This window comes from Simochromis diagramma, unplaced genomic scaffold (genome assembly GCF_900408965.1).
Source record: "Simochromis diagramma unplaced genomic scaffold, fSimDia1.1 OVJJ01000462.1, whole genome shotgun sequence".
NCBI lineage: Eukaryota > Metazoa > Chordata > Actinopteri > Cichliformes > Cichlidae > Simochromis > Simochromis diagramma.
The window spans coordinates 6,699-29,984 of record NW_024387284.1 but is presented as its reverse complement, the minus strand read 5'-3'; the positions used below and the strand labels follow the sequence as shown (position 1 = coordinate 29,984).

Below are 23,286 nucleotides of genomic sequence, written 5' to 3'. Positions count from 1 at the left end.
TGTGTGACTGATTTCAACTGAAAGCCTGCGTGCGCTGTACCTCTTGCCACGAGTTCCCAGAATCCTTTGCGGTTCTACCCCTGAATGACGTCACATTTTCAATCTCTATTAATATGCATGTTAAATTTTATATTTGGGGTGAAATATCAAGTCTTTTCAAGTAAACCGGTTCAAGTCCAATTCAAGTCCCAAGTCATTGGTGTAAAAGTCCAAGTCAAGTCATAAGTCTTAGAACATTTTTTCAAGTCAAGTCTAAAGTCATAAAATTAATGACTCGAGTCTGACTCGAGTCCAAGTCATGTGACTCGAGTCCACACCTCTGGTATGTGGCCTCATGGAACACAGCAGACCCATGGGTTCTACTCCAACGTTGCTCCCACCTAGCGAGGGGTCTCTTTTCAGGTCGACCTCCCCACTGCCGTCAGCCCTGTAGGTGGCCGAGGAGCTGACACTCCCTTTGTCATCAGTTAATTTGGCTCTCATGTTGACAACCTGCCTTGGCCTCAGCCCGGCCACCTTCACCTGAATGGGCTCATCAAACATACTATTTGATGCTTGGCAGCAGCTTCAGTCTCACTTGAGAGGACATCTTTTCTGAAAAAGAGAAAAAGATTGGACTTTATGAATGTAAGATAAAAAGTCCCCTTACACAATACTTTTTCTAAGAAGATTCAGAGACAGATTGATTCATATTACATATTGTTTTGTTTTCAGACAAACAGAGAGACAGATAAAGACTGAAGGGTGCCATTGCTACCATGCAGTGTTTAAAATAATCCACTGTCCCAGTTTGTGCTCAGTGTGCATGAAATGCTTTACACCAAACTCCACTCAAAAAATTTGCCAATTTAAATACGTATGATTAGCAAGCAAGCAACCACACTATAAGTGCCCACTGTTAATTCAACAAGCTGTTAATATTAGATCCATTTCAGACAGTGGCAGTAATATTTTACACTGGGCAGCAAATCAGCACAGCAGGATCGTTCAGAGTGAGACAGAAACTCTGTGTCCTATTTTTTGTTAATTTTTAATAGGCTCTTGCACAGCCCACTGTTAATGTGATACCTTTTGCACCAGATACCCTCCCATGCACCCATCAGTAAGACTTCTTTTATTAAAGTATGAAGTACTCAGATACACCTTTCTGTACTCCTTACAGGACAATAAACCGCTGGGTAAAAATTTCTTAGTTAAAAAGGGATATTTGACACGAGAAACACTCAAACCGTTGGAGTTATTGTGAGGCCTGGAAGGTGGGACTTGCCTGGGAAAATTAAAACATTACGGCTTGAGTTCCACAAAGCTCAAGGTAAATAAAATACCTTTACAAATTTCTTCCATATTCTTAGAAAATTCTGATAATTTCTTTAATATCTTTTAAAAATTCTGATTGTAGCAGCCAAAAAGGAAATCACAAGGTGTTGGCTCTTTCCCGGGCCACTCAGGATATCAGAGTGGAAAAATATTGTGAATGAGATTTATGTGATGGAATCTACATTTTACAGTTTCAGTACGACTTAAGTGTGCTTTTGTCAAATTATAGAGCAGATTTATTAAGCTCCCTGCGACCCTGGAAAGGATAAGCAGAAGCGAATGGATGGATGGATTTATCCAGCTTCTGCCGCCAGACTTCCTGAAGTCTCTCGGTTTATGAAATTTAGATTAAAATACTCTTAGAACTGCATATCTCTAAAGTAAAATATGAAAGAAACCCCCAAAACACTTTTGATGAGTTTAGAAAAACACAGAAATACAGCTGGATATTTGAATTATTTTAAATTATAATACCAAGAAAATCACAACTAAATTAAAGGCTTGAGCAATGTGTGATGTGGTTAACTGTTGTTGTGGAAGTTTTCCATTTAAATAAAGCCTGCAGACGAGCGGTGAGCGGTAGCTAACAGTCTTTAATCAAAACACACAAAGAACAGACAACCAGGCTTGGTGGAGAGCCTACATGACCGTGGGGCAGGTCAGCAGAGTCTCCCCTGAGTCTAACATGGCTCTCAGTTAAATACCTTCTCCAGGAACAAAAGGCAGTACACAGCTGTTTCACACCTTAACCTCCTAGGACCTGGCGTCCACATATGTGGACATCCCATTTTGGGTTATTTAGACTAAAATACTCAATTTTGCTCTACAAGGGCCTGATATCCACTGATGAGGACATTATACTGCTACTGTTCTATCAAAATTTTAAACGAATGTCCTCATATGTGGCTCTGATTTTTCATAAAAACAAAAATAAGGTAAAAACAAATCTGGTAATTCTTTGTTTTTACATTCATTGGGCCCCAATATGCCCAAATAGCAAAGAGAAATTAAAAATGCATGCTGTGGAAGAGTTCGGGTCTTACGAGGTTAAGGTTCACACTCCCTTGCTACCTCCCAGAGAGACAAAAGTTTCTTCCTGTGGAGTTGTCTGCTTCCCCCAACCCCCACCATTTGTCTTATAGTATGAGTGTGAAACATGTTAAAATCCAGTGGCACCAAGGCATTATACAATAAAATAATGTGATTAATACATAAGTAAAAGAAATTCCTATACACTGTCAACTGTGATTGGTGTGTGCGAGTGTATTATGCTCAAGGAGCTTTAAACTGCACAAATGAGCAGATTTGTGAAGTTTAGCTTCAAAATGTGCTTTTATATGTTATGATTTTGAAATATGCACTTGTAAATAGCTTTCTGTATGTTTACATTTCTGTGTGTTTGTGTGGAGCAGGGATTTGTGAGCACTCAAAATTCACACAGTGCACACATTTGTAAAATCTTTTTTAGATCATTTGAGATGTATTATTTCCATAAAATATGCAACAGCCCAAGAGAGTTTTTACATGCATGTTTTTTAATTAAAACCAAAACTCACTGAAGAAAATGAGTCACTAGTCCGTGCTGTTTCTTGATGTACCCGTGATCTTGTGGACTTATGACGGACTTGAGTCGCAGACCAAATATGGTTCAATACAAAATATGCTCAAAGCAAGTGAATACCTTATTTCTAGTGGCGACTTGTGTGGACTTAGTACCTTACTTACTACCTTAAAATACGAGTAAACCATTAAACAGGAGTAACTACATTGTCTCACCTTGTTTTGTTTTTTCTTCTCACATAATAACAAACTGCTTCCACCTAACGTTAAGAAATTAATCTGTGGGTTGGACCATATCAATAAAGCCATTTTTAGTTTCCCATTTACACATTATATATATTTGAATATTTTTAATATGTTATGTTTCATGGGTCATCTTTTTAATTTGCTGGTCTCTCAGAAAGGAAACGGTGTAAATTAAACTTTAAACTGAAGTCTATTTGTGAGCTCATTATTCTTTGTTGCATTTTTTTAGGCTTTAATAGTTTTAACACAATTGTTTTTTGTTGTTGTTTTTAATTACAACATAAAGATCAATTTACAAAAGATAAGTACAGTAATGTGGGATCAAATAACAAAATCAGCGTTACGCAAAAATTTAAAACATGTATCTACAACTCATCATATAATGTTTTTGGCACTGCGATGATGGAACAAATAGCCAAAGCAAATAAAAAGTAATTTCAATGAAACATTAAGAAAGGCCGACTGGAAATAAACCATAGCTGACTGTAGAGTCCAGGATAAGCAGACAGAAGATCAAGTGACAATCCCAAAAAATTATAAAGAAAAATGAAAAAAGAAACATGTGTACAGGGCTCAGGAGATACAGGAGGGGAAGACATGTGCGAATCATAATTTCACCTAAAATTTCAAACTGTCATATTAACAACTATTATATTAATTATAAAATGTGATTTTCATACAGTCAATTTGCTGTCATGATTTATGTTTCTGTAACTCAAGCTTTCTAATCATCCTGTTTGAATCTATAACTTGGCTTTAGTCTGTGCTGCATCACAACTCAGGTGAGTTTTGAAGAAATCCTGGATCTTCTTCCAAAGGTGGATCTCAGCTGCTATGTGGGCCTTGGGCTCACCTCCCCACAGCACTCGCTTGCCTACACCTGCATTGAAGCTGGAGGGGCAGTGGGGTGCATAAGGTGGCTCCAACATGTGTCCAGCTCCAGGGTAAAAAAACTGTCTCAAAGTTCTCCTTCCCATGATGCTTAAGTCTCACCACCATTTCATCCATGTAGGCTTCGCTGTCCCAGTTGAGGTCGTCTCCTACAACCGCAAAAAGAAAATGGCTCTTGGCTCGTTCAATGGGGATCAAGCTGCCCTTATTCTTCTCTGCCAGGGGATCTTCAAGAGCATCCTTTATGATGATTGCACCTGACTCGGTGGAATAAAACTTGCTTTCGTCAAACAGTATTGGTGACAGGATCAGTTGTTTCTTGTAGTAGAGAGGCGTGACCACATTGGCGTTACAGGCATTCATGCACACTATGGCCTCGACACCTGGCACAAAAGCAGCGAGTGCCAGTCCGATATTTGCTCCCTTGCATCTTGACATTATGCCAACTCCTTTACTGCCCACCTGTGAAATAACACAGAAATTAAAAGGCGATGCAAATCTATAAAACATTTGGAGCGCAGGGCTGACTTTACCTGTCATTATTTTCATTTTTGTGGACTACATGTGTATATTACCATTACTAAATAAATAAACACATTCATATATGCACAGTGAAGCTATCATGATCCGGGTGAGTGGCTGGAAACTTCTACCAGGGTCTTGAGTCTCCTTGGTATCTGGCCCTGGGCAGGGCCGTCATATCTCCAACAGCTTCACTCACCTGGAGCTGAGTTGAGGCAATCAGGCTAAAGAGATTTAAGCCTTACACTGATATTCCCTCTCCAACAGTTTGTCAACTACTCCATGTTGGTAGCCGGCTCTAATGCTCCATGTTATTTGACAAGTGCTTTTCTCTCCGTGCCTCACCTGCCTGCCCTCCTGCCATCACACTCCCTCGGAACCTACGGAACTCAGGTCAGCCATCTCACACCGTCTAACTCACGCCCCCTCTCCCTCCAAGCATCTTTCACTCCACCTGCAAGTAAGCAAGAAATATAGCCATGCTCACCTTTTCTAGTACTCCCCTTTTACCACAGTTCTAACTCCACGCTCCTCAGTGTGATCGCTCTATGTACCAAGCCATGCTACAGTTACCCCTTCAAGCCCAATTTCCCCCACTTGGCCCCATGACCACGTTATCACGCTACGCAGAGCCGCTGTTACATTCTACAGTCTATTCCTCTTTTGGCAAATCTCTCAAGCTCCTCCAGATTTTATTGGCTTCTAGCATGGACCTTGGTTCACTTCAGACTGCAAATTTTTGTTTGTTCTCGTGATTGTCCTTTTTGAGACTACAATTCTAGATTCTAGTGTCTTGGCAGTAGTATTGGGGTCTTTAGACACATCTATCACTAGTTTTCTTTCTAGAGTGTTTGAAATCTTTTGCTTCCTACCCTGCCAAGCTTGTTCTGTACTGTGTGACTCTCTTGGCTGAATTTCTTAACTTTGCATATTAAAACTTGGAAATGCTGTGATAACTTTGTATATCTATTTCTTGCTTAGAAATCTTCAACATTTCTTATTCTATAAAATTATAAAAGGATTTCTTCTGTTTTTGGGGTGATGCGTTCTCAAGTGACAGCTCAAACATGGCACAGCAGTGGCTTCTACTATCAATAAAAAGGTCAATTTTTCAGGGGGCTGATAATGTTGATCTTGAAAATTATTATTTGTTAGAAATTATTATGTTATTGTGTGATAATAGAAACAATTCATGTTTTCTCAAGAAGATTTGTGCGATGCGATTACAAAAAATATATCGTAAAGCTGAGGCTTTATGCTCTCTGAAATTTATTCAATTATCTGAATGAATGTAAATGAGAGTATTTCTGAAACTCCACTTAAGCTAATTAAGATCCCCATTAGCTACAGGAATACAGCAGATATTCCACCTGGGATCTACAAATTTACTCTCCTCTCTGAGAATACACAGCTTATAGAGACATAAACTTTCCTTCAGTATGAATTATCTTTCTGCTGTCTGTGCGCACTAGAGCAACTCACCTTTGGTTGCTGTTTTAAGAAATTCATTGCTTCTTCAAAGTGGTCCAGATGTGTCTCTGTGATATTGTCACTCTTCTTATTGTACACCGCCACTGAGAGAACCACAAAGCCTTTGTTAGCCAGTAGACTGGGTCTTGCCTCAGATACTGAGGTGGGCAAATCCAACACAGCAGGAAAAGGACCTTTTCCTGGAAGAAAGAAAAAAGATTCTAATCAGCAGCAAGTCATATTTTAAATTTTATTCTTAACTTCTCTGGAAGCCAGTGAAGGGACGCAAGAATAGGTGTAATATGTGACAGTCAGCTATTTTTTGTTAGCAGTCTTTCAAACAAAGGTCTTGCTGCATTCTGTACTAACTGGACATGAGTTGTGGAGGACTGAGAAACGCACCTGAAATGTGAACTACAGTAAGCAAGGTGGGAGAAAATTAAAATTTGAACTAGAAGTTTCAGATGACTGAATGACAGTTAAAGTTTAATTTCGACAATGCTGATTTAAAAGCTGGTTAACGTTAAATAAACTAAAATGAACATAGAAAGCTAGGAACCACCTCCAGTACCTGGAGGAGTGAAAAGGACTCCACGGATGTTCCCTTCATTGACAGGGAACCCTGGTGACCCCATCTCTCATCAGAAGCCTCTCATTCATCATCTCTGCCAGTAATCTGCCCTCCTCCTCATGCACAGAAAACTTCACCACCTGGGGGTTTATGGCATTTGTCTTTAGATATATTTTGTGCATGGTATGTGGCCTCATGGAACACAGCAGACCCATGGGTTCTACTCCAACGTAGCTCCCACCTAGCGAGGGGTCTCTCTTCAGGTCGACCTCCCCACTGCCATCAGCCCTGTAGGTGGCCGAGGAGCTGAACACCACTCCCTTGTCATCAGTTAATTTGGCTCTCATGTTGACAACCTGCCTTGGCCTCAGCCCGGCCACCTTCACCTGAATGGGCTCATCAAACATACATTTGATGCTTGGCAGCAGCTTCAGTCTCACTTGAGAGGACATCTTTTCTGAAAAAGAGAAAAAGATTGGACTTTATGAATGTAAGATAAAAAGTCCCCTTACACAATACTTTTTGTAAGAAATTTCAGAGACAGATCGATCCATATTACATTACATTATGTTTATTAATTACACCAACAACCCACTGTCCCAGTTTGGTCTCTGAGTGCAGGAAACCCAAATCCAAACTCCACTCAAGAAATGTGCCAGTTTAAATATGTATCATTAGCAAGCAACCACATTACAAGTGCCCACTGTACTCTCTGTCAATTCAACAAGCTGTTAATATTAGATCCATTTCAGACAGTGGCAGTAATATTTTACACTGGGCAGCAAATCAGCACAGCAGGATCTTTCAGAGCGAGACAGAAACTCGGACTATTTTTTGTTAATTTTTAATAGCTCTTGCACAGCCACTGTTAGTGTGATACCTTTGCACCAGATACCCTCCCATGCACCCATCAGTAAAGACTTCTTTCTAGTTAAGTAAATGGTTTGCATGGATTTCCATTACAGGTTGTTTTTATGTTCAGTACAATTATTCAGTCACTCGTTGAACTTCAGGCAGTTTTGATTCCCGTTTTCATGATCACACAGCCATTTCAACAGGTAAACACCAACTTCAAAGTGATATTTCTCTTCCATTGTTTACAATTAAACTTTTAAAAACATACAATTTGAATAGATGTTGATTAGGACAAAAGGTCCCAAATCCATGACATCAATGCATAGCCACAATTAATTAAAAGTTAATAAGACTCGCAAGGTGGTAACACAAGCTGACTGGAAATAACAGAGGCACAAAGAGTCCAGGATAATCAGGAAAAAGTGATCCAGTGATCCAGTCCTGCCTGGCAGGATGATGTGTTCACAGAATTTGATATATATTCTGTCATGCAATCAGTTAAACCAGGGGTAGGCAACTCCAGGCCTCGAGTGCGAGTGTCCTGCAGGATTTAGATAACACCCTGGGTCTTGCACCTGAATCAAATGATTAGTTCATTACCAGTCTTCTGGAGAACGTCAAGACACGTTTAGGAGATAATTTAGCAATTTGAATCAGCTAAAACCTGCCGGACACCGGCACTTGAAGCCTGGAGTTGCCTACCCCTGGGTTAAACTGTTATTGATTTCTCAATGTTGTTCACAAATTACATTCTCTATACCCTCAAAGCAGTCCTGCAGCTTTGATATATATATATATATATATATATATATATATATATATGCATATGTGTGTGTGTGTGTGTATATATGTATGTATATATATACACACACATATTTATATATAGTCATATATTTATAGTGGCTAACCTGTTAGAATTGCATGTCTTTAAAAGTGAAAGAAAAAAATGAAACAAACAAAAAAAACAAACACAGAAGCTCAGAAAAACAATAGAACTAGAGCTTAATTTTTTTTTAATTAACACAACTGAATTAAAGGCTTGAGCAATGTGTGACATGGTTGACTGTAAATTAATATATATTTAAATAAAAAGACTACACACACACACACACACACACACACACACACACATACAATAAAATAAAATAAAATATGCGCTCAATGCTCAGTGACATTTTTAACAAGAGAAATGGTAGATTTGTGAAGTTCAAATTTTTAATTACGTTTGAATTACGTAAATTATCACTGTACTGTAACATGTACAGTACTTGCAAAATAGTTTTCCATATGTTTACATTGCTGTGTATCTGTGTGGACTGGAGCACGGATTTGTGAGCACTCAAAATTAACTCAGTCCGCACATTTGTATATCGTAGATCATATCATACGCATTTTTCAACCTTTCGAGACAAATGTATCTCCATATATGTGCAACAGCCGAGAGTTTTACAAGGATGTTTTTTTTTTTCTTAAAACCAAAACTCACCGAAGCGAATGAGTCTGGTGGTTGGTTTTGTTTCTCGAAGTACCCGTGATCACGCGGACTTATGACAGACTTGAGTCGCAGCCCAAATATGTTTTAAATTCAAAATACGCTCAAAGTAAGCGAATATCTTCTTGCTTCTGATGACGACTTGATTGGACTTCGCCTTAGCCAAGTATCCCAGAATGCATTTCAAACGAAATTCAGAACTGGAAGTAAAGTTCTGAAAAAGCACTGTTTCAGGTGCATAAAATAGTGCGACGATTTCGGCGAGAATGTAGCAACATTAAATATCCGGCCAAATTATCAAAATATTAACTATTTGCAAAAGTTAAGCACAAGATATATAATTTTTTTAGGATATATTATATATATATAATGGGTGACGTTTGCTTTTCTGCAGTGGTTTATTCTTGAGAAAATCGGTTTTGCAGAGTTTAAAGTCAGCCTGCAAAAAGTGTCTGATTTTATTTCACTTTAATGTGTTGACATCGGTGTTTTTACCCACCACAGTCAAGCCAGCCGCCGCTTGTTAACCGCTTAAACGTTCGTGCGCTTCTACACTGAGTTTTAGGGTAGTATGTAACATGTCGATCTGTTCCTGGATATCCTGAAAGCCGATGTCAAATCAGCTCCAGAAATGATCATATTATATTTCAGCTGTTTTCAAAACAAACGGTCTGTAGGTAAGTTTGTAGATTATTTTAGAATGCAGAAAACAGGTCATTTTAACATCTGACCTGATTGTTTTTGTTGAGTTAGCAGCATGATCCCTGAATACATGTACAAGAGTAACATAATATTTTTTAATATTATAGTTCATACAGCACACACATGTTACTGAAAGGTTACAAGTCTGTTGATTGTTCAGTCATTGACTAATCATTCACCATACTGAAGTTCTTAACAACTGATTTGTTAAGAAGTCAGTCCACCGTTTGCTCCAGTCTTTCCAGATTGCTTCACACTGATGGTCCCTTTAAAGTCGAGCATTGTGCAAGAATGAACTTTGCATGCCCTGGACTTTCAAACTATAGTCGGGTTCCTGATAAGTGGATACAAACAACTCAAAACGGTGAACTGTAATTGTCGCTTAACAGTAAAACTGGGTTGCAGTGTTTGTGAATGCAGCTTTATTGAAACTGTAAACGATATCTGACAGAGGGCGCTCGAATAGAAGGTGTGAGAAGTTATTATAGAATATTACTGCTTACCTGTACTAAAAGAATGGAGCCGGTAGAGTATTTCGCTCTCAGATTGCTGCTTTACTTGAGGTTCATAGGATATTTAAAAGTAGAAGGCAACACTGGTTGGTGATGGAGATTGTTGGTCAGACCTAGAAACTGTATGTGTGTTACAGAGCTTTTTCTGCCTTTTCTTTTATTCTTGCAGAGGATGTTGTGCTTATTTTACCACTAGTTGACCTTTTAATGGTGGAAGGCTTACCAGCCACATTTGAAACACTGTCCTCTGGATTAACACCATCATCAACACCAATATTTTAAATGCAAATGTTCACAACCAGATAACCATTCACTCACTTCATAAATAAACTCATCATAACACATTGTTTTTGCTTTAAACCATATTTCATGCTTTTCATTTTCATCATCTGGTAACACACAGATCAAAGAACCATGAATAGTTTTTGCTTCATTACACAAAGCAACAAAATCATTAGTTGAGGCTTGAACCATATAGATATAGATACTATTATCTATATCTAGTGATGTACTTACAATATAGATGTTATTTTCATATACTCTCTTGTAGATGATTAGCTTTATTTAATTTAGCTTTTCTATCACATTGCAGTCTGTCCAGTTTCTCTGCAAGTGCTTTAGCAGTTGTTTTCTGCGGGTCGCTTGGCTCGATAGTTCAAACGTTTGAATTTGGATATGGTAAGGATTTGTAGAAGAACAGGATGTGCCTTTGGTTTTCGGTTAAACATTTGCAACTCTGGTATAGATAAATGTGATATATTAACCTTGACACACTCCAATCCCTGCTATCCAAAAAGACTGTGTGGGGGAAAAAAATACAAATGAAAATTTCCCTTTAACGTTTTGTTTTAATGTTCAGTTTCATGCAGTTTGGTAATTTTAATTTCTCTTACCAAAACCATGATAATTTCATTTTCTATTCTAGATTTTCTAGTGCTGTCAGCATTAGTCTCGTTAAAATCACGTTAACGCCATAACCGCATTAACTCGGCAAATCTCCATTAGCGAGTTAATGCGGGTCGCCTGCTGCATGGGGCTGCATGGCGTCAACGCGTTACCGCAGTTAGCTCGGCCCAATAGATTTCATCTCATGATCTTACGTGATGTTACTAAATTCCAAGCCTTAAACTTGTAAATTTTAGATGGATGGATTTAAATTAAAGGGTTTTTTATGTTTAATACAATTATTCCCTGGATTAGACAGTTTAATTCCTCTTTCTAGCTGTTTCAAAACATGAACAACTACTTAAATGTTCAAGTTTCCACTTCATGTTAACGCTTAAATATTCTTTTACTCTCATTAAACCTAAATACATTCCTATAGAATGACAAGATCAGGAGAGATGACCGAAACCAAGGACATGAATGTACAGACAAAAGGAATCAAAAAAGGAATCCCCTCTCTCATGATACGTGAACAAGACCCTGAGATACATAAACTCTTTCACCTGGGTCAGCAACTCATCCCTGACTCGGAGTGGGCGCTCCACTTTTTTCCAGCTGAGGAACATGGCCTCAGACTTGGGGGTGCTGATTCTCATAAAAATCCTCCCTAGGGGTCCTCCCACCAAAGACTGCCTCAGTGCCCAGACTCATATACCTCATCTCCAGACTCTACTTCCTCTACAGAAGAAGTGTTAGTGTGATTGAGGAGGTCCTTGACGTATAAACTGACAACGGTCTCTAGTCTTGTCAGCCGAGGATCTTTATGGTCATGGTCGGCCTCCAGATCTGCTCCGTCTTTCTTTGCCAGCCTCCTGGTCAGCCCTCTTAACTGCTGTGTCTCTGCCGCTAGCCTCCTGAACTCTCACTTCTTTGTTTTGGAATTTTTTTTTCTTAAATATGGTCCTTCTTTCCCTGTCAGTACTCTTACTGGAGCATTTTGGGTCACCTGAAGGTGTTTCAGGGAATTTTTACGACAACCTGATAATAATGAATTACAGTAGTTCTGCCTAGAAGTAATAATGCGTAAACTAGTTTTTCAACATCACTCTTAAACAGGATGTTTCTAATTTGAGAGATTTTGCGCAAATGAAAGAAAGCAGTCCTACATATTTGGAGTCAGAAGAGAGTCAGACACACGAAAAAAGCTCTAGTCAGAAATGCATAAGAACAGGGGTCTCAAACTCAATTTAGCTGGGGGCCGCTGGAGGCAGAGTCTGGGTGAGGCTGGGCCGCATTAGGTTTTCCACAAGAAAGGCATGGTTAAAAAATTTCAATCTTCGCAATCTCTTTATTTTTATTTTTTAACACAAAATATCATAAATAAATAAGCAAATTAAGAATTAATAAGAAAATAAATCAATCTGTAATACATAAATAAAACAATAATAAGATATTTTTAGTCAGTGAACTTGTGTGTTTTTTTCAGTCTTCTATATCTGCTGTATTTAGATTGAAATGTCTGTATTAACAGTTCTATAACCTTCTTCTGAACATGAATGGAACACTGTAGAAAATGAACTGTTCTTCTGAACATGGCTTCTCTTGCCTACTCCTTGCTGCTAGAGACCTGGCAGCGTTTCCTCTCGCATAGCCGAGCCAGATTTGGCCTGAGGGAGGAAGCAGTTGCGACCCTCAGTATGTCTTGAAGATGATCATCCGTAAGTCTGGACCTGTACTTGGACTTATTGAAGTTCAAAGTGGAGAAGAGATTTTCGCACAAGTATGTGCTACCAAAAAGGCACATGGTCCGCTTGAACATTTGGGAAAGCCGAGGGAAACTAAGGCTCAATTCTCTCAAAAATTGTCCAAGCTTTTCTGCTTTTCCACTCACCTCCCTGAACTTCGCTTTGAGTTCAGAGTTGCACTGCAGCTCAATGAGCTCCATTTGAAGCACAGAAGGGGCATCTTGCACATCAAAGGAGAAGGGGTCCGCAAAAATTTGAAAGGTGGCTCTGTGTGTCTTGAAGTCAGCAAATCTGTGATCAAATTCCTCCTGTGGCCTCAAAATGACATCAACATACTTGTCAGCACTGAATGGTGTGCCTGCATCCACGAGTGCCTTGCATGCTGGGAAATGGCAAAGGTTTGTCTGAGAGAGCTGAGCTTTCCAGAGCGCAAGTTTTGTGGAGAATGCTCTCACGTTGTCATAGGCAGCACTGACAAGTTGCCCCTGGCCTTGTAACTTCTTGTTCAGTACATTAAGCTCATGTGTTATATCAACAAGAAAAGCTAAGTCCATGAGCAATTTGGGATCAGTTAGCACAGGAACACTAACTCCATCCTTCTCCATGAAGGCTTTCACTTCTGTTCTCAACTCAAAAAATCTCTTTAATACATTTCCCTTGCTGAGCCAACATACCTCAGTGAAGTAGAGCACATCCCCATATTCTGACTCCATTTCCTCTAAAAAAGCATGGAACCTTCGGTGCTTTAAGCCCCTGGATCTGATTTGGTTGATGCATTTCACAACAATAGACATCACATTGTCAAACTTCAGGCATTTGCTGCAAAGGACCTGCTGATGGATAATGCAGTGCAGAGCAATGGCCTCCTCCACGCCTTCCTCTTCCAGTGTTTTTTTGAACAAGTGCCACCAGTCCATTTTTCCTACCTGTCATTGATGGCGCTCCATCTGTTGTTATTCCAACAAACCTCTTCCATGGCAAACCAACATTCTCAATGGCATCACACAGCTTGTGAAATATCTCCTGAGCGGTGGTCTGGCCATGCATTGGAATTACTGTGAGCAGCTTCTCCATCGCTTCAAAACTGTCATCAACACCACGGACATACATTGCGAGCTGGGCAGTGTCGGTGATGTCTGTTGTGTCATCAAGAGCGACTGAGTATACACTGAAACATTTGGCTTTCTCACACAGTTGGTCATAAATGTCACTTGATAGGTCAGAAATGCGATCTGCTACGGTGTTGGCAGAAAGGCTGATGTTGCTAAACTGACCTTTCTTTTCCGGACAGACTATATTTGCAGCCTGCAATATGGACTTTTTTCACAGATTCACCTTCTGTGAATGGCTTCCCTGCTTTAGCAATCATCTCACTAACCACGTAGCTAGCTTCGACTGCTGCATTATTCTCTTTGGTTGCTTTCTTGAAGAAATCTTGCTGCCTCAGTAGATCTGTTTTAAGACTGGCAACCCGGTTTGCTCTCTCATCTCCCTGGTATTTTGCATACACCTCAGCATGTCTAGTTGTGTAATGACGTTTCAAATTGTATTCCTTGTGCACCGCAACTTTCTCTGTGCAAATAAGACACGTCGGGGTGCCCCTGTGCTCAACAAAGAAATATTGCATTTCCTATAAAATTAAATCATTATTTTTTTCTAGGTGGGTTGAGAAATGGATTGTTTTAGTGAATCAGCTGTTTAATCCTAATGGGCAGCTTATGTCCTATTCAGAATTCTTAAACACCTATAAATTTCCAGCCACACCCAAAGAATATGCCATATTATTTGATGCAATACCTACGGGTATTATAATGCTTTTTAAAGGTATTCAACCTTGCATATCATCTTTCTCTCCCCAACCCTTTAGATTCACACATAGGAAGAATCTGTCTAACAAACCATAGTAAAAGTAATAAGAATATTCGTGCTTTGTTCCAGACAGAATCTCTAACTATTCCACATGTGGTCTCTTACTGGAATTTCTTTGTCAGTGACATTAACTGGAAAAGAGTATGGGCAATTCCTAACAAGTATCTGGTAACGAATAAAGTGAAGGAAGTCTCATTTAAAATACTGCATAAATTTTATCCTGCTAATTATATGACAAAGTTCAAAAGGGACATAAATGTGAACTGTGGATTTTGTGGAAGCCATCCTGAGACTGTGCAACACCTCTTCTGGATCTGTTCATACGCTAGAACATTTTGGAAAGACTTCAGTAGATTCATTGCTGGACATCTCTATAAAGACTTTACTGTGAAATGGGAAAACGTTGTATTTTGTTTCTTTCAAAGGCAAAAAAAAGAAGAAGATGTTTACTTTATAATAAACTTGTTAGTTATCTTAGCAAAATTTTATTTTCACAAATGCAAATACAGTAACAAAAAGCCTAATTTTAAACATTACTATAATGATGTTTTATGTTACATAAAATTGATTCGTGGATCACTTGACAAAAAGGCTATGAAAACTATTACTATTTGTAGTAATTACAAATTATTTGAATTACACCCCCTGGCATATGTTAATTTTGTTCTGGTTGTATACATGTTCTGTATATTGTTTCTTAATAAAGTTTAATAAATAATAATAACGTCGGATTGAAGTTTCAATCAAGCATTTAGCCGACGGACGGAGAACGTCTCAACGCATGAGAACGTCATTTCCCCCTTCTTTTTCTTGCAACCGTAGCACGGCGATCGGAAGATAAAAAGCCGGTAGCAGTCTCCTTTGTTTTTACGCTCGATGTTCATGTCTTTCACGATGACACGAACACCGTGGCATTTGCAGATGGTAGAAAGTACAGGGAGCGCAAAAAAGGCGACTGCTCACGGACTGTTATCCGCCGGGCTGTTGTTACAGGAGAAAGAAGCGGAAATGACACCGTGACATATAACAAATAACATCACCTGTTTCTGATGTTAGTTGTTTGGACTGCTTTTTACATTATATTGAAATATATGTAATGTTCATGTATGCTGCAATGCAAACGGAGTAATGCAAATAAAAAACATCGACCGACAAATTACGGTGCGACTCTATAATTAGTCCGGGTTACCGGGGACTGTTATTGCCGATGAACAGGTGTCGCTATGTGACTGCAGACTAAATTGGGCTGCATTGAGTTCATTACTTTTCTTTTATCCCGCCGTCTACGCATCACTTTGAGAGTTAATATGAGATCTCTCTCTGTGAAAAAATAACTAAAAATCCCACTGACGTGTGTATAAATCTATATACGTATAATGTCCCGCTGGGCAGCAACTTAAAAAAAACAACTTTTTTTGAAGTGTTGTGAACGCAGCGCGCTGGGGCGAATGTCCGCGTTTGCCCAAAGGACAAAGCCAGCCAGGTACAGAAAAGAAAGAAACACTCCATACGTCATGCATTAAAATACATTATCAAACTCGCGGGTCGCACTAACATTAAATTTTCATATTAAGGTGGGGGCCAAAAACTATCGTCCTGCGGGCCGCGAGTTTGAGACCCCTGGCATAGAGGATTGCACTGTTGTTACGCGTTGTTTTGGGTGTTCTGCGTGTACACGAATAGCTTTTCATGATGTACTTTCTGGATAGCAGGAATGGTATCTGGAGCAAAGTTCACATAGCAACATTGGCTCCATTAGAGTTAACCTCTAAGTAAAATGGGACGTGCTTGCCACACTGGCAAATACTATTATACTCATTTACCAGTACAGGTCAAATATTACAGGTCTGCCACTGACTGAAACTGTATTTAAGTTGACATTAAATCCAAAAGGTTAAATTCAAAAGAGAGATTATTAAAAAAACATATCCAGCAGCTCTGCATTTGTTTGCAACTCAGGTTCTTAAGGGATCAGTGGTAACTTTTTGTTTTGGTAAGCACTCCAGTCTGTCATGGCTCTCTGCACAAATGTCTTTACAAAGCTTTTCCTAACGGCTTCCTGTTGAAGCCGTTAAATTCAAAAGTCTAGGTGTATTGTTTGGGGAGTGTCTGTGTTTGATAAAACCAGTTTGATCCAGGTGAATTATGGATGAGATGACTTTCTCAATTCTGATTGTTACTGCCTTGGTTATAATTTTCATATCTGTATTCATTAGTGAGAGTGATCAATAACTACATGTGACAGTGGGATCCCTGCAAGGTTTAAGAAGAACTGTGATAGCAGCTGTGTTTAAATCACAGGGAATAATACCAGTTTGTTTTATTCCTTGGATACATTTTAAATATATTGGGCTCAGCATATTCCAGAAAAGCTTATAGAACTCAGCCGGGAAGCCATCCAGCCCTGGCACTATATTGTTTGGTATAAGAAATATTACATGGTTAATTCTTTTTCTGTTAATGGAGCTTCTAGCTCTTATCTGTACATCTGTCAAATGTAGTAAATTTATATTATTAATATTAAACTTACTCCTTCAGTTTATAAATATGCTTACGATCCCCAGCCAAAATATCCCTAAATTTTTCTTAACCACTTACCCAATTCACTTAACACTTACCCAATAATTAAGGGGGCTGGAGCCTATCCTGTCTGACATTTAGAGAGAGGCAGGGTACACCCCAGAAAAGCTGCCAGTCAATATTTAATTAGACAAAATAATTCCTGATATTAAAGCACAAAAAGACACAGAATCACATCTACAACCAATTTAGAGCACCATCTATCCCAAACTTCATGTTGCTTCGCTGTGGGAGGAAGATAGAGTACCTGGAGAGCACCTGTTGGAGGTTATTACTAGGTGAAATGAATATAAATGTTGGGGAAAGGACATGGCCACTACCAGTAGTCCTGTGGGGGTGGTCTTTTATCTGTGATCTATTATTGAGTGTTTGTTGTGTGATCCTGGACCAGTTCTTGACCTTACCCCCTTTGTCCCAGGGCCCGTTTTATAAAATAAAAAAATATATATAAATAAATGTAAAAAAAAATATTATAACTGACCATAAAACTCAACAAAGCTAGTCACCTCAAAGTAACTTTGGCAAGAAGACGAATTAAACACGAAGCCGGGAACAAAACCTGACATACTGGTAACTACCTCCAACAAATCCAACATGTTCTATTGAATATGTTACTAAGTAGTAAGGTGGTCATCTCTTAATACCAGAAAAGCTGCAATTTTCAAATCACTATGTGCTTTGATGATTACATAAATGTGGAAACGAGGAACAGTTTCAGATAGATGCAGCATGAGGGGAGGAGTCAAACAAAAACTTAAGGTGCGTTGAAGAAAACCTGCCAGCCATTTAGGTAGTTTTTTTTTTTTTTTTTAATCCTGGTAACTTGGTAAGCTAGCCCTCTGTGTATAACACAAAACGTGGAGTTTCCCTCATCTCACGATTAACAAATTCAGCATCTTTTCTTAACGTGGTTTCTGGAAAAAGCCCTGGACTCTCCAACAACTTTTTGTTTATTTTTCGGCAAGCTTCTGTTAATGCTTCTTGTAAGTAATTCTAAAATTTTCTTATATTTCTGGTTCTGCCCTTAAATCCTGATGTTGGATACTTTGTTATAATCTTATTGTAGTCATATTGTAGTCTCATTGTAGTCAATGTGCGATTTCCCAGGCTTTTCAGCATTTATTAAACAAAAGGTTGTTATTACGGCGACCGTGGCTCAGGGGGTTGGGAAGCGTATCTGTGGTGTTGGCCAGAGGGGCCAACACCAGTAGGCAGCCTCGCTTCTGTCAGTCTGCCCCAGGGCAGCTGTGGCTACAACCGTAGCTTGCCTCCACCAGTGAGAATGCGAGAGTGAATGAATAGTGGCATTGGGTGCCTTGAAAAGCGCTACATAAATCCAATCCATCATTATTATTATTATCTTCAAGCAGTTTCCTTTTTTCTACATAAAAAAACACATACTGAAATTTTCTAAGGTACTGTAGACAATGAAAAACATTGAATTTTTTTGTTTAACTGTTCAGTTTTAATTTAGTTGTTTTTCTATTACTTAATTACTTTGATGTAGTATGATTGCAGATAAAGCTTTAAAACTTAAGAAAATACAATTAAAAGTCTGAATTTTGTGCACGCATTCACATTTTCCAAAGCCGTGCAGTGGAGAGGAAGAGAGAGGGGGGAAGGGGGGTTGGGGGGCTATAATCGGTACCGAGCAGCTCTGCGTTTGTTTGCAGTTCAGGCTCTTATTGTGAAGGGATTAGTGATAACTTCCTGTTTTGATAAGCGCTCGAGTTTGTCGTGGCTCTCTGCACACTTTTTGCTCGTGGTGGGAGATTTCGTGAGTGTATGCCTCCACATTTGGAGGGTTAAGCGTCAGGTAAAGCTTTTGTTTTCAGGCTTAAGTCGTATGTATAATGTTTAAATGTTCTAGTTAGTGAAGCTAAAGTCTTTACGAAGTTTTTCTTGTACTCTGTCTTCCCTTGATCCTCGACAAAAGTCTAGGTGGTGAGGCTTCAGGCTTTTACAGAAATGTAAAAATATTTCCTGCTCTTTTACCCTTGGTGGGGGGAAGAAAAGATTTTTAGCTAGCGCTAATGCTTCTGTAGTTCTGTTACTGCAGGTCTGAGAGGGTTAGGGAAGTAGGAAGGAAGGCATCAAAATAAAATCGCACAGGACCCTTGAAACTTGACAGTTCTGTTGAGCCAAACAAAGCTGGAAGACGTATATCACATCGTCGTTTACATCCACTTTGGATGCTAGAGTTGGAGTGAAATACAATAGGACTCTTTAACTTTACCACAAGGCCAGTGTGTACTCTAAAAGGCTAAAGTTCACAGCACCTCTTAGAGTAAAAAAAATAACGTGTGCAGTAGCACTATTTTGTTTATTTTTCTATAGGGCAAAGTCTAAACGTGTAACTTAAAGGAAAGTTGCTGAAGACATGGCTTCCCAAGCCAGGCTGAGACTGCTCCCGAGTGCCAGGTGTCTGTTTGATGAGCCTATTCAGGTGAAGGTGGCCGGGCTGAGGTCGAGGCAGGTGGTCTCCCTGAGAGCCAGCTCAACCGACGACAAGGGAACTGTGTTCAGATCTGCGGCCACCTACAGAGCCAATGGCAACGGGGAGATTGACTTGAAGAGAGACCCCTCACTCAGTGGGAGCTACGTTGGGGTTGAACCGATGGGTCTGCTTTGGTCAATGACACCGGACTCTTTGCATAAAAGACTTCAGAAGATAAATGCCCTTAATCCATCCATGGTAAAGTTCTCAGTGCACGAGGAGGCAGGTGAGGGCCGGATTCTGGCAGAGGCTACTAATGAGAGGATTCTAATGGGAGATGGGGTCATTCGGGTCCCCGTCAAAGAGGGGAACATTCGAGGAGTCCTGTTTACTCCTCCAGGTTTGTCAGCATCATTTAGGAAAAAAAGTACATACTTGAAAATGTCCTAGTTACAGTTACTCATAATTTTAGCTCCATACAAAAAATATGATTGCTTTGCATGTATGTTTCATTCCAGGCAGGGGTCCCTTCCCAGCTGTGTTAGATTTGTACACTTTTGGTGGAGGTCTGTCAGAGAAAAGAGCCTCTCTGTTGGCCAGCAGAGGATTTTTGGTTCTGACTGTTGCCCTGTATGGCCACGATGACCTGCCTAAAAACATTAAGGAGATCCACCTGGATTATTTGGAAGAAGCTGTCGAGTTTCTAAAAAAACAAACTAAGGTGAGTTAATTTATTCTGGAAGACTCATAGTTGTTGAAGACAACTTTGATGGCTGTTCATTGACATGTTTTTCCACAGGGTTCCAGTAAAAAAGTTGGTGTAATATCCCTTTCCAAAAGTGGAGATCTTGCCTTATCAGTTGCTTCTTACCTACCAGATGTTGAGGCCACAGTGTGGATCAATGGCTGCTCTGCCAATGTAGCTTTGCCTCTCTACTATAAGAAAAGACAAATACATTCTGCATTAATGTTTGATTTAAAGAAAGTGATTCCCACTGAGTCAGGGGCCTTCAACACCAAATACGTTTTAAACAATCCTCTGGCGGAGGAGAACAAGGGCAGCCTGATTCCCATTGAACGAGCCAAAGGACATTTCCTCTTTGTGGCCTCTGAGGATGACCTTAACTGGGACAGCAAGGCTTACGTGGATGAGATGGTGGAGAGACTGAAGCGTCACGGGAAGGAGAAGTTTGAGAGTGTGTCATACCCTGGAGCTGGACACTACTTAGAGCCACCTTATGGACCCTACTGCCCTTCCAGCTTCCATGGGGTTTTAGGCAAGCCAGTCTTGTGGGGAGGTGAGCCCAAGTCCCACGCAGCAGCTGAGGTCCACATGTGGAAGAAGATCCAAGATTTCCTCAGAAATCATCTGAGCTCTGATGCTGCACAGAATAGGGCCAAGTTATAGTTTCAAACTAGACAATGAATAACAAAAATTAAAGTCACGACTGCCATAAAACTGTGTGATAATCATGTCTGACCTGTTAAATGTGTTGATTAATGATTCACTATTTTAAACATTTAAAGTCTGTAATTTATCACAACAGGTAGAACGGGATCCTCCTTACCCTCAAGGTATAGCTATAATTTTGTGTTAATACTCCATAGTGTCATGTAAATGCTTGTAAGTTTTCTGTTTTCATCATTAAAGTTGGTAAAATTTGAAAAAGGTTTATTTGTATAAAACCTAAAAAGCGTATCCTGAATTCTTGACACGATGTAGATCCAGTCCTTCTGTCACACTGAGGTACTTTGATGTCGCGAGACGATCCAGTTGTCACAGGGTGATGTTGCTGCAGACTTTGTCTCATGTCTATTAAAATATCTATTAAAATTAAAGTTACTTTTGCTGCTGGACACTCTAAAGTCAACTTATTAATTCATCAAAACCAAAAAGACGACGTATTGACTGCTGTTTAACTCTAGAATAAATGTTCTTAAGTGTTGATTTCTGATGTATTATTTAATGTAATGAAAGATTGTGATTTATCATAAACTAGCATCTGTGGCTCACAAATTACCTTGAGGCATACTGACACATCCCATCTTCACACAGCAAACTAGACAGACTGGTGCCTATTACCTGTACCTGCAACCTTACAAGCTAATGTTAACTGAATTTTGTTTTTCCTTAAAATTGTTGTTGCAACTGTTACAATAGACGTGTATTCAAAGGCAACGAATTTGCTCTTGTGTTTGTTGTTCATGGTTTCTCAATGAACTCCCAAACCAGTGGAACACGCCTGTGTCTCTCTTAGTCCTTGTTCTAGCAGACGACCCTCCAGAAAAGGAAGTTCTGCTAATAGGGGATTGTGAACTTGGTGTTTCCTCTTTAATATTACGCAGTCTTTGCCTCCCATTATAAGATAGTTTGGGATGAACTATTGTGAAACGGTACTATATGAATGAAACAAGTGAGCCTGTCAGTCTTCACTACTGCCACAAGATGGCAGTATAAGCCTTTGTATACTGGCAGTGTAAACAGTTGTGCTCTGGCTAGTGCTCCCACACAGAAAGAAACAGAATCACATCTACAACAAATTTAGAGCACCATCTATCCCAACCTGCATGGTGCTGGACTGTGGGAGGAAGACCGAGTGTTGGAGATTACTGTTAAGTGAACAGAGTTTTGGGCAACATTACATTACACTAAAGTCTCGAAAAAATATAATAACTCACCATAAAACTCAACCAAACTAATCACCTCAAAGCAACTTTGGCAGAGCGGAAGAGGAATTTAAACAAGAAATGGGAAGCGGGGAACAAAACCTGACGTAGTAGTAACTACCTCAACCTCATTTTTCACCTCTGAGATGGGAGATATAATGCTTGCTACAGTGCAGGGAGTTCATGAAGACTGCAGAACCTTCATCTGCCTGTTTGATTTATTAAGCAGCATTGTTGAAAAGCTCCTTCTCTATCTCTCCTGTTCTTTGTGTTTCTGTATCTGACTGCTCCCTTTCTGTCATTTCAGCTCAGCGGAGCTCACGTCAGCTTCTGGCCTTTGAAAGGCATTATACCTGCACTAAGGGATGTATGTTCTGTGGGAACTTGAGACTGACTTTATGCTTCTGTGTTTATGAGTAAATGATGATTAATTCATTTGTGTATAGCCATTCAAAATTTAAACTGCATGCAGATACCAGCAGATACCAGAACTGTAACTGAGATGTTAAAAGTATTTCACAAGTACAAGGTATAAAACATACAGGCTTTAGAGACAAGCAGAATAGGTGATCAGAGAAGTTAAGGCTGGGTTCTGAACACTATCCAATGTCCACTTGACATTAACTTGCTGTTGTTAATGCTGAGCTGTTTGTTGTGGCCCATTGTGGAGCCAAAACAGACAGGAGGCAGGTCATGATGCTCCAAAAGACTTTATCAGGGGTGAAGTTTTCAGGACTCCGTGAAACCTCACTGAATACTAGAGTTAACTCAAAACAACCCATAAAAACTGCTGGGGTTGAATTCTTTGCTGAATAATTGTATTGTTTTGGTGCTATTTAAAGAAGATTTAATCAAACTAAATGGAACTAAATAACATAAGATTTGAAGAGGTTAATCCTACTCTAGTCCAACATTTGTACTTTTGTTTATGTCACATTAAAAAACATTGAATTTGGAAAACATTT

General features: G+C 39.5%; 1 protein-coding gene and 1 pseudogene across 4 annotated transcripts; one reads left to right on the top strand and one right to left on the bottom strand.

Moving 5' to 3' along the window:
• Window positions 1-2,856: 2,856 nt before the first annotated feature.
• On the bottom strand, window positions 2,857-9,142 carry LOC120716073 (annotated as a pseudogene).
• Window positions 4,914-22,269, top strand: LOC120716072 (acyl-coenzyme A thioesterase 5-like). Of its 4 annotated transcripts, none has more exons than XM_040003417.1 (4): window positions 4,914-4,929; window positions 19,555-20,054; window positions 20,173-20,375; window positions 20,454-22,269. In XM_040003417.1, exons 2-4 carry the CDS (start codon window positions 19,598-19,600, stop codon window positions 21,060-21,062), a joined length of 1,269 nt encoding a protein of 422 aa, XP_039859351.1. In that variant the 5' UTR covers window positions 4,914-4,929; window positions 19,555-19,597; the 3' UTR covers window positions 21,063-22,269. The 4 variants fall into 4 exon arrangements, with proteins under 4 accessions (XP_039859351.1, XP_039859350.1, XP_039859349.1 ...); XM_040003416.1 differs by lacking the exon at window positions 4,914-4,929 and adding an exon at window positions 15,724-16,120; XM_040003415.1 differs by lacking the exon at window positions 4,914-4,929 and adding an exon at window positions 18,871-19,033 and having other exon boundaries at window positions 19,527-20,054.
• Window positions 22,270-23,286: the final 1,017 nt, after the last annotated feature.

What these genes read in the sequence shown, in the direction of transcription:
- LOC120716072 (XM_040003417.1), top strand. Translation starts at nt 19,598, where the DNA reads ATGGCTTCCCAAGCCAGGCTGAGACTGCTCCCGAGTGCCAGGTGTCTG. An exon ending in AGTCCTGTTTACTCCTCCAG is followed by an intron (nt 20,055 to 20,172) that starts GTTTGTCAGCAT and finishes GTTTCATTCCAG; the next exon opens with GCAGGGGTCCCTTCCCAGCT. An exon ending in TTCTAAAAAAACAAACTAAG is followed by an intron (nt 20,376 to 20,453) that starts GTGAGTTAATTT and finishes GTTTTTCCACAG; the next exon opens with GGTTCCAGTAAAAAAGTTGG.